The sequence below is a fragment of the Macaca fascicularis genome, chromosome 16 (genome assembly GCF_037993035.2).
Source record: "Macaca fascicularis isolate 582-1 chromosome 16, T2T-MFA8v1.1".
In the NCBI taxonomy this organism is placed as follows: Eukaryota; Metazoa; Chordata; class Mammalia; order Primates; family Cercopithecidae; genus Macaca; species Macaca fascicularis.
Genome location: NC_088390.1, coordinates 79,285,815 through 79,304,514, shown reverse-complemented (window position 1 = coordinate 79,304,514; position 18,700 = coordinate 79,285,815). Strand labels below are relative to the sequence as shown.

Sequence of the window (18,700 nt, the reverse complement as noted above, 5' to 3'; positions counted from 1 at the left end):
CTGGTTGACCACTGGGAGCAGCATGGGGCCAGAGAAGTGGTGGGATTTGAAATCAGAAGTTCTGGGTCCAAATCCTGCTTGTACCTCTGACTGATGGTGTGAAGTGAAGTAACTTATTAGCTTCTGTGACTTAGTTTCTACCCATGTAAAATGGCAACTGTTTTAGTTTGCTGGGACTGTCGTAACAAAGTACCATAGACTGGGTGGCTTAAACAGCAGACATTTATTGTCTCAGTTCTGGAGGCTGGAAGTCTGAAATCAAGGTGCCAGCAGCGTGGGCTCCTTTAGAGGTTTCGGAGGGAGGGATCTGGGCCAGGCCTCTCTGGCTTGTAGACGGCCATCTTCTCCTTGTGTCTTCACCATCTTCCGTCTATCTGTGTCTCTGTGTTTAAATCCTACCCCCTGCCCGGCACTTTTCTTGCTGAGACAGGGTCTCGCCCTGTCACCCAGGCTGGAGTGTATTGGCTCAATCACAGCTCACTGCAGCCTCCACTTCACAGGCTCAATCGATTTTCCCACCTCAGCCTCCTTATTTCTCCTCCTTATAAGGACACTGGTCATATTGGATTAGGGCCCCCAGTGACCTCATTTTAACTTAATTACCTCTTTGAAGACACTGTCTCCAAATACAGCTACATTCTGAGGTTGTGGGAGTTAGGACGTGCAAACTTTGGTGGCCGGGGACATGGCTCAGCCCCTGGGATGCTACCTGTCTGTTTCCATCACTGCAAGATATTGAGGAACAAATACAGTCACAGGAGAAGGCATAAATCTCAGCGTATTCAGACCAGAGGGTTTGTGCAGAGTTGTTTTCTATCACTTTGGGGTTAATACCAAGCATATTTCTTTCTTTCTTTTTTTTTAATTGTACTTTAAGTTCTGGGATACATGTGCAGAATGTGCAGGTTTGTTGCGTAGATATACACGTGCCATGGTGGTTTGCTGCAGCATCAACCTGTCATCTACATTAGGTATTTCTCCTAATGCTATTCCTTCCCTAGCTCCACCCCCCGACAGGCCTCAGTGTGTGACGTTCCCCTCCCTGTGTCCATGTGTTCTCATTGTTCAACTTACACTTATAAGTGAGAACATGCAGTATTTGGTTTTCTGTTCTTGTGTTAGTTTGCTGAGAATGATGGTTTCCAGCTTCATCCCAGTCCCTGCAAAGGAACTGAAATCATCATTTTTTATGGCTGCATAGTATTCCATGGTGTATATGTGCCACATTTTCTTTATCCAGTCTATCATTGATTTGGGTTGGTTCTGAGTCTTTACTATTGCGAACAGTGCTACAATAAACATACGTGTGCATGTGTCTTTATAGCAGATTGATTTATAATCCTTTGGATATATACCCAGTAATGGGATAGCTGGATCAAATGGTATTTCTGGCTCTAGATCCTTGAGGAATCACCACACTGTCTTCCACAATGGTTGAACTAATTTACACTCCCACCAACAGTGTAAAAGCATTCCTATTTCTCCATATCCTCTCCAGCATCTGTTGTTTCCTGACTTTTAATGATTGCTTTTCTAAGCAAAAATTTCTAAGCAAAAATGTGAGAATATCAAGCATATGTCTTTCCAGCCTTATCCATTGTCCTAATACTGGGATTCCTCACCAGAAGGTGATGAGAACAGGCCTCCCAAGCCATCAGTCCACTCCGGTGGCTTGTGACTGTCTTCGGCTTGCTCTTTCATGCTGGCTCTTCTGTGCACACACTCTCTCGCTCTTGTTCCTGGGGTCAGGAAAAATCATTTTATGGTTGCCAGAGCTATGAAAAATGTTGATAAGCCATACTTTAACCTTTTTTCCTCAGCAGTGCTGAGATAAAGATCCCTTTTCCAGGATTGGTAATAGAAGGGCTGGTGTACTTATTTTTATTTTTATAAATTGTGGTAAAGAAAAAGGAAGGGCTTTTTGTTGTTTGTTTGTTTTTTTGAGACAGAGTCTCACTATGTTGCTTGGCAGGAGGACAGTGGTGCGATCATGGCTCACTGCAGCCTTGAGCTGTTGGGCCCAAGTGATCCTCCTGCTTCCCTAGTAGCTGGGACCACAGATATGTGCCACTATACCTGCTTTTTAATTTAATTTAATTCTTTATTTTATTTTTGTAGAGACGGGGTCTCACCATGTTGTTCAGGTTGGTCTCAAACTCCTGGAGTCAAGGGATTCTCCTGCCTCAGCCTCCCAAAGTGCTAGGATTACAGGTGTGAACCACGATATCCAGCCTGAGGGCTGGGTTTTATAGAATAATTACCTTATGGTTTTTATAATCTCTAGCCGCTATGACTACAAGAGGCTATGTATCTGTCTGTCTGTCTGTCTACCTACCTACCTACCTACCTACCTACCTACCTACCTACCTATCTGTATAAGAGGCTACCTATCCATTCATCTATCTATGATAAATGCTACTGAATCATTTTTATCTGTTTATCCATCTTTCTATGATAAATGCTACTGAATCACTTTTTAAGGATGGTAAACACAGACATTTATTTGTGAAAGTGATAGACATTTTGAGGCCAAGGGTTCCAGTGCCTTTTCCCCTGGATAAATATGATCATGCTCCTGTGTGAGGAGAAATATTTTGCTGAGTATTCTGCTCACTGAATACAGAATAGAGTTGCATTGAACACTGTTCCCTAAAAAATCATCTGCCGAGTATGAATAGGCTTTATATGTGGCCAAATAAGTATGGGAAATATAGGATTAAACAAAACCTTGTTCTTTACTGCGGGATTTCTCAGAATCTTTATCTGCTTATGAAATAGACCTCACCAAACATGTTTGTCTGCAGAATCTTTCGTTTGGAGCATCTCACGAAGCAGGGAACTCTGGGAAATTGTGGTTTAAGACAGAATGAGGCATTAAGGAGATTTTGTCCGTGTACAGAGGCATGCATGGACTCTTGGCTCCTACTTAAACCACTGGAGGCACAGAGAGTGGTGACTTAAATAGTTTTTGTTATTTTTGAACTTAGAAGAATCATTGTTAGATTCTCAATATTAGTATATATTTAAAAAAATTTCCGTAGGTTATTGGTGTACAGCTGGTATTTGGTTACATGAGTAAGTTCTTTAGTGGTGGTTTGTGAGACTTTGGTGCACCCATCACCCGAGCAGTATACACTGCACCCTGTTTGTAGTCTTTTATCCCTCCTTCTTCTGCCACCCTTCCCCCCAAGTTCCCAAAGTCCATTGTATCATCCTTATGCCTTTGTGTCCTCATAGCTTAGCTCCCACATATCAGTGAGAACATACGATGTTTGGTTTTCCATTCTTGAGTTACTTCACTTAGAGTAATAGTCACCAATCTCATCCAGATCACTGCAAATGCTGTTAATTCAATCCTTCTTATGACTGAGTAGTATTCGATCGTATATATATATATACACACCACAGTTTCTTTGTCCACTCATTGATTCATGGACATTTGCAGCTGTAAATTGTGCTGCTACAAACACGCATGTGCAAGTATCTTTTTCATGTGATGACGCCTTTTCCTCTGGGTAGATACCCAGTAGTGGGATTGCTGGATCCAATGGTAGTTGTACTTTTAATTCTTTAAGGAATCCCCACACTATTTTCCATAGTGTTTGTACTAGTTTACATTTCCAGCAGCATTGTAGAAGTGTTCTCTGATCACCACATCTATGCAAACATCTACTGTTCTTTTATTTTATTTTTATTATGGTCATTCTTGCAGGATTAAGGTGCTATTGCATTGTGGTTTTCATTTGCATTTTCCTGATCATTGGTGATGCTGAGCCTTTTTTCATATGTTTGTTGGCCATTTTTATATCTTCTTTTTCTTTCTTTCTTTCTTTTTTTTTTAAGACAGAGTCTCGCTCTGTCCAGGCTGGAGTGCAGCGGCACAATCTCGGCTCACTGCAACCTCCGCCTCCCAGGTTCAAGCAATTCTTGTGCCTCAGCCTCCTGAGTAGCTGAGATTACAGGTGCATGCCACCATGCCCTTCTAATTTTTGTGTTTTTAGTAGAGACGAAGTTTCGCCATGTTGGCCAGGCTGGTCTCGAATTCCTGATCTCAGGTGATATGCCTGCCTTGGCCTCCCAAAGTGCTGGGGTTGCAGGTGTGAGCCACTGTGCCGGGCCATCTTCTTTTGAGAATTGTCCATTCATGTCCTTAGCTCACTTTTTGATGGGATTGTTTGTTTTTTTTTCTTACTGATTTGAGTTCATTGTAGATTCTGGGTATTGGTCCTTTGTCAGATGTATAGATTGTGAAGATTTTCTCCCACTCTGTGGGTTGTCTCTTTACTCTGCTGACTGTTCCTTTTGCCATGCAAAAACTCTTTAAGTCCCAGCTATTTATCTTCATTTTTTATTGCATTTGCTTTTGGGTTCTTGGTCTTGAAATCCTTGCCTAAACCAATGTCTGGAAGAGTTTTTCCAATTTTATCTTCTAAAATTTGTATAGTTTCACATCTTAGATTTAAGTGCTTAATCCATCTTGATTTGTTTTTTGTATAAGGTGGGAGATGAGGATCTAGTTTCATTCTCCTATATGTGGTTAGCCAATTATCCCAGCACCATTTGTTGAAAAGGGTGTCCTTTCCCCACTTTATGTTTTTGTTGGCTTTGTTGAAGATCAGTTGGCTTTAAGTATTTGGGTTTATTTCTGGGTTTTCTATTCTGTTCCATTGGTCTATGTGTCTATTTTTGTTGTTATTGTTGTTGTTGGGACGGAGTTTTGCTCTTTCGCCCAGGCTGGAGTGAAGTGGTGTAATCTCAGCTCGCTGCAACCTCTGCACCCCACTGGGTTCAAGCAATTCTCCTGCCTTAGCCTCCAGAGTAGCTGGGGTTATAGGTGCAAGACACCATGCCTGGCTAATTTTTTTGGTTTTTTTGAGACAGGGTCTTGCTTTGTTGCCCAGGCTGGAGTGCTGTGGCACCATCTTGGCTCACTGCAACCTCTGTCTCCTGGGTTCAAGCGATTCTCCTGCCTCAGCCTCCCAAGTAGCTGGAACTACAGGTGTGCACTACCATGCCTGGCTAACTTTTATGTTTTTAGTAGAGATGGGGTTTTTTCCATGTTGGCCAGACTGTTCTCGAACTTCTGACCTGAGGCGATCTATCCGCCTTGGCCTCCCAAAGTGCTGGGATTACAGGCATGAGGCACGGCGCCTGGCTGAAATTTAAAAAAGTCTGTATAAAACTTTCAGACCTCTAAGAATGTATCTTTGGGTCCCCATTGGAGAAACCCTATTTTAGATGATTGAGATTGAGTTTGTGGGTTTAAGCTGAAGCAATTGTTTCTAGTCTGGATCCATGGACAGCTACAGGGAATTCCTGGGGTTCCTCATATTACACACAACATTTTGTATGTTTGTACATATGTACTGCAATAAATGGCAAAACAGTCACAAATTTCCCCCGTCGGCATCCAGACCTGACAATGTGACATTGCAGGTCCTCCCAACAAAAAGCACCATTGAGTCATCCACCCCTTCAGTGTGGATACTCATTGACTTGATTTGGCCAGTGGGATGATGCTTTGGCCTCTGTGATGCAGAGACTTGAAAAGCACTTAGCATTGGGTGCTGAGGTTAGCCTACGAATGAGCTCCATCTAGTCTGCTGGAAGATGACAGGCCCCACCAAGAAGAATCAGTGTTTTCCAGTCCACTCCTGGCCAACTGCCTGCTGGCTGCCAGGTGCATGTGCCATCTTAGACCACCCAGCCCCTGGATGAGCCACCAGCTGACCTCCGATGCACCAGTGAGCCCAGGTGGGTGAGCAGCCATGCCCAGTTGACCACAGAACAATAATAACTGGCAGTTTTTTTAAACCACCAAGGTTTGGGGTATTTTGCTACCTAGCAATAGTTGCATGATACATACACATTTTTAGGAAAGAGAAATTGTAGCTTTTGATGGATTTTTGAAGGCATCTAATATCCTCCTAATGGATAACATAGGTCAGAAAAACTTTATTGAGAAACACCAGCTGGAGGTTCTCAGTCTGTTGAGAAGCCAGAAAAAGCTCAGAGTGGATTATATGGGTGCATTTTAATAAACTCTAGGACTAAGTCTAGGATTAGATTAAGAGTGTTGGATCATCATCGAGGATTAGAAAAGAAATACTTCATTATACTTCAGTTACTTGTGTTCCTTCAGATTTCTATTACTGTTTTAAGGACAATGATATTTTTGAGCTAAAAGAAAAAGCATAATACTTTGGAAAACTCTGCCAAGCCCTATCTCTCTGTCAGCTGTGCTAGTAGGAGCCCTAGCTCTTTGGAATACAAGCTCAGGGCTGATTACCTGGAATGGCTACTGGAGGGCTCTCTGCAGATTCTCATAGAACTGTATGTCTGCAGAGCTGTGTAATGCTTTAAAATCTGTTTTTATGTGGGTAAATACGCTTGATTATGAATAGAACTTTGGCATCGGGACTTGGAAAAGGTTTTGTCTCTTACAAGATAGTTTGAGTAATGGCGTACTTATGTAGCTTAAATATAGCTAGAAGTTCGTAATTAACTTCCACCATTAGTGAAGCTTCATGGTAAGGTCATGAAGGAGATGGGGAGGAAGCTGGAAGATATGGCGTTGGAGGGATCATGGGCTTCAGGGTGGAAAGATCTTACCTTAAAAGGGAATGAGCTAGGCTGTCCCACTCTTATTTCTGCCAGAAAGGGGGATGGAGATGGAAGCTTTCAGTGGAGAGTCACAGGATAGATATCTACCCATCCTCATGTGGTCGCAGGGCTGATATTGATTATCTTAATCATCAAGAGGATAGACAGCAGGGGTGGATGGAACCTCACGCTTTTTGGCATTAGCTAGAACATCTTTAATTCTTTTAAGCCTTTTCTTCCCCTCTCTGCACCAATCCTCTCTTTTCTCAGGGCCTAACCACTTGTGGTTACCCTAGATTGGTATGTTCTGTATTATGCAACGTTTTCCACTTATTTTGGAGCCTCTGTCATTTAGTTCATTCAGGTAAATTAGTTGAATTATTGAACACAGACCATGTGCTGGGCGCTGACAGTAGGGCTGTGAGACACAGCTGCCATTTTGAGCCTCATGGCTTTGCGATAGTTAAGAAAACTGAAAAGTTAGCTGGATGCAGTGGCTCACACCTGTAATCCCAGCACTTTGGGAGGCTGCGGAGAATGGATCACTTGAGGTCAGGAGTGTTAGACCAGCCTGGCCAACATGGTGAAACCTCATCTCTACTTTAAAAAAAAAAAAAATTAGCCAGACATGGTGTTGCACACTTGTAGTCTCAACTACTCGAGAGGCTGAGGCAGGAGAATTGCCTGAACCTGTGAGACAGAGGTTGCAGTGAGCCGAGATTGCACCACTACACTCCATCTTGGGCGACAGAACAAGACTGTCTCAAAAAAAAAAAAAAAAAGAGAGAGAACTGAAAAGTTAAAGCCTATTCATTCAGGTGCCAGGGGAGAATGGAAGGGAGTGCATTTGATCCATACTAGGTTGGGTAAATCTAGGAAGGCTTCCTGGAGGAGGGAGCTCAGGCTTCTTTGGCCAAGATTTAAAAACCTCGAGTATAGAATAATTCAAAGCTTGAAAACCTGCCTTGCTGTCCACTGATTGGATGTAGCATTATTGCTGTAAGAGGAATGAACTGAAGCCGAGTTAGAGGTATAATCCTAGTGCTTTGGACAAGGCAAGAATTGCATTAAAAAACCAGGAGGGCCCAAGTACTTAAGCTGTGATCCTCCTCGTCTTTAGGGATTCTGACTGTGACCCGTGATCCCTGAATATATAGGTTAACCAGGGCAAAGAAGACAACAGTGACCTGCCTGATACCCGAGGCAGGACTGTACCCTCTGCCCCAGTGTCTGTGCCACTCCGTGTCCCTGTTTGCTTCTTAGCTGCTGCTCATCACCGGGAGCCAGCCTGGCCCTGGGCAGCCGTCTACTGCCGGGCTCCCAAGGAGAGAAGGTCATCTGTTATGTAAGCACCATCCATATTCTGACTGTTGATCAGGGGCGACATTTAATTTTTTTTCCATTATGTGGAATAATTTAAAAGATTGTGTTACGAGTGTCATTATTATGGCAACTTCTCAGTAATAAAAACAGCATCAATTATTGAATGTTGCCTTGTGTGTCTGGGGTGAAGTGAGGATGGCAGGAGGCAGAGGCTGGGGAATGGGAGGAGGCAGCGCCTATGCTGGGCCCCAGGCAGGCCACCCACCAGCCCCTTCCCTGGCAGCCACATGTCCCGAGTCCCTAGGGTGGTTCCTCTTGAGATCCCTGTACCCTTCTCCACTGGCGTGTAACTCTTGGCCTCCATGTAGCTGTGGCTGGCAGGGGGCACCAGTTAATCCCCTGACCTTGCCCCTGGCCCTTCCTCAGGGAGCTCTGACTTGTTGACAAGCTTCAATTAAAGAGACTGCCTCCCTCAGATCAGTTGAGGTCAGGAGTTTGAGACCAGCCTGGCTAACATGGTGAAACCCCGTCTCTACTAAGAATACAAATATTAGTCAGGCATGGTGGTGGGTACCTGTAATCCCAGCTACCTGGGAGGCTGAGACAGGAGAATCACTTTAATTAGGGAGGCAGAGGTTGCAGTGAGCCAAGATCACACCACTGCACTCTAGCCTGGGCAACAGAGTGAGACTCCGTCTCTCAAAAATAAAAATAACAAATGCAGAATTTCAAAAAATGAAGAGACTGCCCTCCATGGGCCAGCGAAGTACAGGGCCATCACAGCCCTTGTTGAATGAAGCTTCAGAAAAAAAATGAGCAGAGCTCCCTGATCCTGAATCCATGTGATAGAGGGTGTGTGCGGGTTTGGCGGAGGTCAGGTTTGCCTCCCAGATGCTGGCAAGCATCACACGTTGCTCTGCTTTGCCATCCTCGGATACAGTTGTTAGTAGCAATGACTCACCCCAGAGAGGAAGAGCCAGAGAGGAGGTGATGGGACTTAAGACCTACTGAAGGTTGGTCCTGGGACTTGGAGCAGATGCACCAAGCCGCTTGCAGCAAGTTTTGAAGGCTGCAGGGTCTGTAGTGCTAGGACACCCAATGTGCTTTGCAGAGGGGGGCCTTAGTTCACCCTGGTAGACTTAATATGCAGACAGCTGTGTCCCTTCAGTGATGCTGTGGCCTGTTTCTCAGGTGACTTGTTTCTTTTGGGGGAATCTGGAGCCATCAGCCACCAGCAGTTGCTCTCCTGCCTGGGACAGCAGGCGACACTGCACAGCCCCAGGATTTTATTTCTCGAAGGAGATGTATGTATTGTTTTGTGAAGCCTTTTTTGTTTAATGTAAGGCATATTGCAGGGCTGCTTCCCTACCTCCTGCCCGCCTCTCCTCCTTCACATTATTTCATCATCTTTCTTTTCCTTTCTCTCTACTTCCTCTCTTTTTTTTTTTTTTTTTCTGGAAAGTGCTATCCTTCTTCTCCAGCTCCTGCCTTTCTGCATGGCCTTTCCAAAGTGGGTGGAAGTTGTGCTGTTTTTTCTGAGCCAGGGATTGGCCCCACACCAAGAAGAAGAATCATTATGATAATAATTCCATCCTAAGAGGACGGGAGTCTCAAGTTCCGTAGTCCTGGGTGGTGGGTGGGTGGTACCTTGTGCCACCATTGGCCCACGCCCTGCTTTCGGTACTGAGCTGGATTTGGAGTGGATGGGGATGCGGGAAGAAGGACAGGGAAAGGGACTCAGGAGAGGAAACAGTGGAGAAGAAGAGGGGGTGACCTTGCAGCTGGAGAAAGAGCCCTCGTATTTGACACTTGACATTTGGGAGCTGCAAGGTGACATAGCACACTTGAACTATTCAAAGCCCTGGAGGCCTCCCTGAAGCACTGTGTGTTGTGGAGACCGGAAAGAGTGACTCACTGACCCTCTGATGGGCAGCAGAGCAGACTGTCGGGGCTGCTGTGGAAAGTCAAGAACAGCTTGCAATGGTCACGTGTTTGCCCTAAGAAGGATCACGCTTGCACTTTGCCAACCTTGCGGGGCTACAAGGATTGAGTGAGGTAACGTGGATAGAAAGGCATTGCAGAGATGAAAACCAAATCAAACCAAACCAAACCAGAAATGTAAAGAACAGTATCAAGTAAAGAAGAGAGGGACGTAGAGAAGGAATTTCTCCCTGAGGACCGTGGTTCCTCCTGCACAGGCCAAGGCTGTATTTATTTAAGGCTTCCTGGTAAAGAGCTCCAGTTCCCCCCGCCTGCAGTCCCCATGCCCAGTGAGCAGATGGGGCTGCATGGGGGGGTGGGGGGAGGCGATGGCGTGTCAGCCCAGCAGGTTGGGAGCCACTTTGCCACAGTGGGACTTCTGAGTCTCCCCCCACACCAGGGACACGATGATAAAGCTAGCAAAGCAGAGCTTGGCATCTCCCTCCACGCTGTTTTTTGAAATTCAGAGGGATGTATTCCTCTTCCCTATCAATAATTGAGAGCTGGGGGAGTGTTGAGAATCCTGGAAAGGTGTCTAAAAAGAGCCCTGGGAGGCCAGTGCCTGGGATCAGAGGCGTGTGGAGGTGTTGCCAGGTGTGGAGATAGCGAAGGAGCTGTCCTTGGGGTTACTCCGGAGATACTCTCTGCGGCTCCCACGCCGCATAGCTGACCCTGGTTGTTCTGAAGGCTAAATGTTGGATGGAGCACATGGGGGAAGGAGGGGGTACAGGTGGGAGGGGGTACAGGTGGAGACACTGGATCTCTGTCTAGCTTTTAAAAGGGCAGCTTCTAAGTGAAGTTAGGATGGGATTTTCTTAGTGCCCTTCTCCCTGCCCCTAAAACACTGCAACCCACAGGGCAAAGATTGATAGAAAGGCGAAAAGAGTTGGAGGGGAAGAGGGAGTCAGTGTTTGGGTAAAGACCTGAAAATAAGGGAAGAACAAATACCATCTTCCCACAAAGACCTCTCTCAGCATCTTCCCTAAAGGAACGCTCCATCTTTACAGTTAATAATGGGCTAGTACATGTAAAATGCTTGGAACATTGCCTGGCACAAACCAGAACCCAGCCTGTATTTTATGGGCTGGGTTCTGGTTTGTGCCAGGCAATGTTCTAGGATGGCTGTCAATTACAGATATGGCTTATTTTTCTTTTGGCATTATCACTACCTGGAGCTCTTATTTTTTAGTTTATTATGATGGGTTTATTATCTGTCTCTTGGAGGAGAATGTAGGATTCCTGAGGATAGGAGACATGGCTTTTTTGAATTGCCAGTACCCAAAGCAGCTCTGATACAGAGTTGACGCTTAATAGAAATTTATGGAATGCATGAAGGTGGGCAGGGAGTCTTCCTAGAGAAACTAGCAAAAGTCTTCTCTTTACAGTAAAAAGAGGGTATGTGAGTTTCCAGCATTACAGGGAGCTGTGGCGTCCTGATTGATCATCCGAATTATTTCTAAAGCAGGTATCTTAAGCTCAGCACTGTAGACGTTTTGCTGGCTTTTTTTTTTTTTTTTTTTCCCGACAGGGTCACTCTGTGTCGCCCAGTCTGGAGTGCAGTAGCGCAGTCTTGGCCCACTGCAGCCTCGCCTTCCTGGGCTTAAGCAGTCCTCCTGCTGCAGCCTCCCAGGTAGCTTGGGACTACAGGCATGTGCCATCATACCTAGCTAATTTTTTTTTTTTTTTTTTTAAGAAATGGGGCCTCACTATGTTGCCCAGGCTGGTCTCGAACTCCTGGGCTCAAGTGATCCTCCTGCCTTGGCCTCCAGAAGTGCTGGGATTATAGGCATGAGCCACTGTGCCTGGCCCTGGCTCATTCTCTGTTGTGGGGGCTGTCCTATGCATTGTTGGATGTTTCATAGCATCCATGGTCTCTACCCACTAGAGATACCAGCAGCATCCTCAGCCCCCCAGTTATGACATTCCAAAATGCCCAGTGCTCAATGTCCTCTGGGTTGCAGGGAACAAAAATCACATAATCGAAAACAAATGTTCTAAATGAAAACCAGGGTCTCTGCAAGCTGCACCTTACCAGACGGGCTTCAATCAAATACACAGTTGCAGCTTAAAGCGTATTAATGCTGTGGCATTTCTGCTGTAATGAAATGGTTCTCCTTCTATTCCTTCCCCCAGTTACGCATCAATCACATTATAAAAAGAAAGAAGACAAAGGAAGGAAAATCAGCTGACATACTATAGTGAAGCATATCTTTTATTGCTGCAATGATTCCTTGGATGTCAGCAGGAGATGTAGAATTAGAAATAACTAAAGCATATAAACAAACAGAGCTGTGACTCCATGGCCTGTGGCATATCACACAGACACCAGGTGTCAGCAGGGTTAGGGAGGGGGGTTTCTGAAGAGGCAGAGACTGGCCTTCCCAAAGCCTCTCTGTTCCCAGGATTCTGGCCATCTGTAGGTCTACCTTGACCGTGATACTGCAGGGCAGCTGCCTCTATGTGACAGAAGAGGTGGATACCCAAAGGGGCCTGAAAACTTGTACAAGGGTAGCTCAAAGAGGGGCAGGAGGCTTTTTTGGGGCTTTCGTTTAAACAAAGTTAAATGGGGGTGTTGGCACCTTAAAGGACGTTCATAGAGGACATCACAAATAAATGATGACAATAGTGATGTCTAGACAAATGAGAACAGATGGGAGGAAGGGCTTGTGTGTTCATTTTCAACATTTGGTTGGAAGCGGATAATGAAATAAAAGTTCTGAATCATTAGGTTCTCTTTCTTAACTCTGATCATGACAATGAAAAAAGATGTGTGTGTGTGTGTGTGTGTGTGTGTGTGTGTCAGTCACAGCAGCCTGGTATCCCTTTTGTGAGATTCCTTCATGAAAGGAACTAATCCAAGAAAATTGTTTTAGTATTTTTTTTAAATAAATGGATGCATTTATGTGATTAGATTATAAGCTCTCTCCTCTCCTGTATCAGAGACACATATTTTAAATGAAAACTTCTGTTTGTTTGGACCTATTTTTGCTTGGTGCTGTGGCCTGAAAACGTTTGCGTCCCCTCAGGATGCCTATGTTGAAATCCTAACCGCTACAGTGATTGTATTAGGAGGCGGGACCTTTGGGTGATCATTGGATTAAGGGGATAGAACCCTCATGTGTGGGATTAATGCCGTAATAAAAGACGCGTGAAAGAGACCCGTTGCCCCTTCCATAGTTAGCCTGTGCCGTCGTGAAGCAAGAAGCAGGCTCTCACCAGTCACTGACTCTGCTGGTACCTTGATTGGAATTTCCTGCCTCCAGTAACTGTGGTACATTTCTGTTGTTTAAAAGCTGGCTGGGATCAGTGGCTCACGCCTGTAATCCCAGCACTTTGGGAGGTCGAGGCAGGTGGATCACTTGAGGTCAGGAGTTCGAGACTAGCCCGGCCAACATGGTGAAACCCTATCTCCACTAAAAACACAAAAATTAGCCGGGAGTGGTGGTGAGCACCTGTAACCCCAGCTACTCAGGAGGCTGATGCAGGAGAATCGCTTGAACACGGTGGGGCGGAGGTTGCTGTGAGCTGAGATCGCACCACTGCACTCCAGCCTGGGTGACAGAGTAAAACTCTGTCAAAAACAGAAAAAAAAAAAACAAGCTGCCCAGTTGATAATATTTTATTTTATGGCAGCCTGAACGGACAGAGACACCTAGTTTTCAAGAAATATCTACTAGTTTTTGCCGATTGAGATGATTCTGCCTCCCTTCCCTTAGCTTTGAGGTGTTTGGGTGAAAGTGGAGGTGCTTGTGTAGTTGGTTGAGTCTGTCCTCTGCCTCGTTGTTCCTGTTGAGATCCTGTGCATCTGTGAGTGGTCAGCGGGCTTGGGGCTTCCAGAAGATGCCTTTGGAAGAGAAGCTTACCACCCCATTATGGGTTCATTTATTTACTCCTAAGCAGAACACAAGCTTCAGAAGAGATTGTGTCTCGTTCACTAAATAGCCACAGAGTTGGCAGTTAATTAATATTTGTCAAATTAATGTGAGGATCAAGTGGATGATTTTGCCTGGTTAATGAGAAACGATCAAACTGATCAGTGCTTAACTAGTTAGGATAAAGCAGAAGAATGACATGATTGTTTTACGGTCCTCTGGATTCACTCTAAATATGTGTGCATTCTCTGCAACTCGCACTGCTTCCTTCCTTTGAGATGCTTTTTTTTTTTTTTTTTTTTTTTTTTTGAGACGGAGTCTCGCTCTGTCGCCCAGGCTGGAGTGCAGTGGCGCGATCTCGGCTCACTGCAAGCTCCGCCTCCCGGGTTCACGCCATTCTCCTGCCTCAGCCTCCGAGTAGCTGGGACTACAGGCGCCCGCCACCTCGCCCGGCTAATTTTTTGTATTTTTAGTAGAGACGGGATTTCACCACGTTAGCCAGGATGGTCTCGATCTCCCCACCTCGTGATCCACCCGCCTCGGCCTCCCAAAGTGCTGGGATTACAGGCATGAGCCGCCGCGCCCGGCCCTTTGAGATGCTTTTGTTTGGATCTCCTCTTTTGATCTCATAAGACACGTGAAGATGTGGAGATGGTGAATTCCTAAGTAAGTTGACCGTGGTTCCTCTACTGAGGCTGCCATTCATGTGAACCTGCCACACGGACTTCTTTTGATAGATCAGGAACCAACTTCTTTGCTCATTTGCCTGGCGGTGACGACGCTTGCAGTGGGGTTTTGTGTGTGTGCGGCAGTGATGCTTGCAGTGGGGTTTTGGTGTTTGAGCCCCCGTCTTTCCTGGTGTATATTTTCCCCATTTTTAGGATCAGCACTGACTTTTTAGATCGTGTTGTTTTTTCTTTTTTTGTAACCACTGAAGTCCTATACCTAGAAAGTTTGTCATCTTCCCGAAGACACAGCTTGGCCTGGCCACTGGGTTGGCCGGAGGACTGGCTCAGCTGTGGTGGTCTTGGTAGAGATCGGCAAGTTGCCTCGGTGCCCGTGAGCCAGGAGCATGTGGGGAATTCACATAGTAGTGGTGCTATAGTGATGTGACCGCTTCTTGTTTCAGGGTGCAGCAGAAGACCCCCAGACGGCCCTGGCCCTGAACTTCGGCGCTACGTTGATGAAGAAGAAGTCTGATCCTGAGGGTCCCGCGCTGCTCTTCCCTGAGAGTGAACTTTCCATCCGGATAGGTAGAGCTGGGCTTCTTTCAGGCAAGCTCTTTGCTGCAGACGCTGAGCTGAGTCAGGCAATATGGACGTGGGGGCTGGTGGTAGGATGAATAGTGAGAGAAATGCCAGGCACTGTCCTGTCCCTCTGAATCACTCACCCTACGACTGCCTGGAGCTAAACTGGCATCTGGCCCAGAACCTTCATTTCTCATTTGTTGTCCAAACCACATGCTTAGTCTACAGGAGGTAACGGTACCTTTTGATCATGTTTTCAACTTGCACAGGTGGACAGAGGGGTCACCTGTGATGATGGGGATGGGGCTTGAACTCTGAATACTCCTTTTCATTTGTGTTGTAATTTACATCTTTTTGATTTACCCGGGGAGACTGCTGTGGATTTTTTTTTTTTTCTTTTTCGAGAGGGAGTCTTGCTCTGTCGCTCAGGTTGGAGTGCAGTGGCGCGATCTCGGCTCACTGCAACCTCCACCTTTCAGGTTCAAGGGATTCTCCTGCCTCCACTTCCCAAGTAGCTGGGACTACAGGTCCACGCATGGCTAATTTTTTGTACTTTTAGTAGAGATGCTGTTTTACCAATTTGGCCAGGCTGGTCTTGAACTCCTGACTTCAGGAGATCTGGCCGCCTTGGCTTCCCGAAGTGCTGGAATTACAGGCATGAGCCACCGCACCCGGCCAACTGTGGATGTTTATCTCACTGATTCAATTTGGAGCCAGAAAAGCTAAAGATGCTGAGAGCATAGTCATGCCTTTTCTCAGAGTTAGAGGGAACGCGTCCCTCAAGAGGAATCAGATAGCAATTACTGAAGCTCAGTCGGGAGAGAGGCAGAGTGGACTGTTGCCCTTTGAGAAGTCGTTGAAGAAGGAATGCAATAGATTGTTTTCCAACCTCACGGTCAGACCCTCTCCTTCTTGCCCCTCATTGTTTACTAAGGGCACTTGGCTAGTTTAAGGGCCAAGGAGCATGAGGAGAGTTGGATGCCTTTTTTTCCCCTTTGGATTTATGTAAGAAGTTCCCTCATTTAATCCTGCAAGACCCTGGGGACGAAAACCACGCCAAGATGCTGTGGAGAATGGGCCCCTCCTCACTTATGTGGAGCGCTCTCCTGAGTGAATTAAGGAAAAACAAATTGGTGACCGGTCACTGCGTTCACAGGAGTGATTACAGGGAGAACAGTCCTTTCCCATTTCCGTGCTGGCATTTTAATTGGATCTTTTTGCCATCTCTATGCTAAGATGATCTCTAGCCCTTAGGGAGAGCAAATGTACAAAAGTTACAGCTATGCTGCAACCAGGGCTCCGATATCTGTGTTCAGATTATGTCCTGCATGAATTATTCATGGAGAACTCAAATGTCTTCTCCACTTGGGTTAATCCTCACTGCCTCCCACAACTTCCTATGTGGGATGGAACCAGGAAGCAAAAATTTCATCCAATGTGAGCTTGAATGATAGAGGGTTAGAACGACAAATCTTCCTCCTGCCTCCAATCACACTTGTCACTTTTACTCATCAGAACGCCTTAGGTGTCATCTTCTCTTTTTACTGGAACATAGTCAAGGACTGTCTGGTGACACAGTAGAGCACTGTATTCAAGTAAAACTTGTCATTTTTCATGCTGAGTCCTGAACACAAGGCCACAGGCCTTTTCTGTCTATTTTCACTAACACGACTGCGCTGGGCTCCTGGGTGCCCCTTTGAAGACCTTACAATCCTGATTCTGAGCCTTCTTTAGGATATAAAAGTTGGCCAGACTTTATCCGATATTTTTATCTTCAGGGCCATGGGCTGGTGGGGTCGGGGGAAGGTGGTGCAGTGAATTCAGTGCCTGTCAATCAAAAAAGGTAAAAATTGGCAAACCCTTGGATGGACATTTTCCAGTGGAGCCACAGCCAGGGACAGGGTCAGGGGAGTTGGCTCTGCAGAACAGCCTCTGGGGACTCCTGGGTCTTGGCCAACCCAGAGTTATATGGTGGGGGAGTGAGGTGTGTGGGAGGGAGATGTAATCCTGTCCCCTGCTCCAGAACACTAGGCACTAGGCACAGCCTGTTACCAGGTTACCAAGCAACCCTTGTAACCGTTGCTAGCTGTTCAGCTACAAAGGCATATGCAGGCTCTTGGGGAAGCACAGAGATGATCTCCCAGCCATCTCTTGAAAGGTTGCTGTTCTTCTCACTTGGACACACCTGTGGGTGTCAGGCAGCTGAGGACTCCAACACTGATAATGGCTATTTGATGACTGGCTTCATGCAGATGGAGCCTGAATATGCATTATTTGTACCATCTGGATTTGCCCTTAAGCTTGCTGTAAATGGAGCAAGGAGATTGGTTTAATGGGTATTTAGTGAATAACATTAGCCTTTAAAACATAATATTGGTGCTGCTGTTGTAATGCCCCATAATTGGTTCGGCCAGAGGAAGAGCTAGAAAGGCCACACTCTGGGAGAGGAGTTCAGCTGCTCTGAGGAGTGGCAGCAGTGACGGCAGCCTGAGCTGGGAAAAGCATTTATGAGATACTTTCCCATTTATGTCTTAGTGTGCAATGTTTTCTGATATCAGCTATTCTCAAGGCTGGGGATATTTTGGGACTTAGGTAGACCAGAAGAAGTTCCTTTAAATCTATCAGTCTCTCTTTCTTTCATTCTCTCTCCCGTCCGTTCATCCATCCATCCATCCATCCATCTCCAGTTAGCTTTCTTTTAATTAAAAATATAATGACATGGGTTAAAAGTAATTTTCCTTCCACCTTCAAATCCCTTATGGTCCAGTCCCCCCATCTCAGACACAAGCATCGTTTCTCGTTTCTTGTGCATCCTTTCAGAATTATTATGTTTATATAATCACACCTGACCCATTGTTCTGTATTGTGTTTTTGCACCCTAGGGTATTTGTCTCCTGTGGCTCTCATAGATCCATCCCATTCTTGTTGTTGGCCATGATGCTACCTAATTAGCCCCCTCTGGATGCCCATGAGGTTAATTCTGATGCTTTGCTATTACAAAGAATGTGGCATAGAGCATTTTAGTATCTACATCTGTGTGGACAGTTATATTGTTGAGTAAATTCTAGAAATCAGGCCAGGAGTTCTTTATATCTGGGCTCCATGCATGAGTACCAAAGGGCTCACGAGCCTCTTGACATTTTATGCAATGTGTGTGTGTGTGTGTGTGTATATGTGTGTGTGTATGTGTGTGTGTGTTTGAAAGGCAAGGGGACTATAGGTTATATTTCATCACACCCCAGATGGCTCCATACCCCCAGTGTTGTTCAAGATCTTGGGCTTCTCTGTCTCAGTTGTCCCCACTCAGCTGTCAAGTTGAGCTTTTTTTCTTTTCTTCGTAGCATCCTATGTAGGCTAAAGAGAAGGTAGTTAAAAGTGAATCAGTTGATTCTCTTACTAATTGTTAATTGCCTCATTTAAATATGCAGTATGTTCTGGGGGAGGAAGTTGAAATGTTACCAAACATCAATGGGCTTGCTGCCCGACGCACACAGAGGCCAATACCATGGCACTGGCTTTTGAGAGAAGAACAGCTTTATTGGGAGTCAAGTCAACTGGCAGGGAGACAGGAGGGAATGCCCAAATCTCTCTCCCTCAGCTAGGAGTTGGGTTGGGTTTTATAAACATAAGTAATGAGGTGTGATCTGATTGGATCTTGCAATGAGGTGATGTTAG

The 18,700-nt window shown here is 45.7% G+C and overlaps 1 protein-coding gene across 34 annotated transcripts in view; it reads left to right on the top strand.

Annotated features, from left to right (window-relative positions):
- SLC39A11 (solute carrier family 39 member 11) overlaps positions 1 to 18,700 on the top strand; it is a 564,073-nt gene that overhangs the window by 236,942 nt on the left and 308,431 nt on the right. For 17 of the 34 annotated variants that reach the window (XR_012426088.1, XM_074020277.1, XM_074020281.1 and 14 more), the window contains one exon: positions 14,908 to 15,031. Coding sequence is in view for 33 of the 34 variants with exons in the window: in XM_074020277.1 (XP_073876378.1) it covers positions 14,908 to 15,031 (124 nt within the window). In the remaining variant the exon portion in view is untranslated. Of the gene's footprint in view, positions 1 to 14,907; positions 15,053 to 18,700 lie in introns of all 34 variants that reach the window. The other 17 variants (XM_065531931.1, XM_015438787.3, XM_074020279.1 and 14 more) reach the window with 1 other exon arrangement.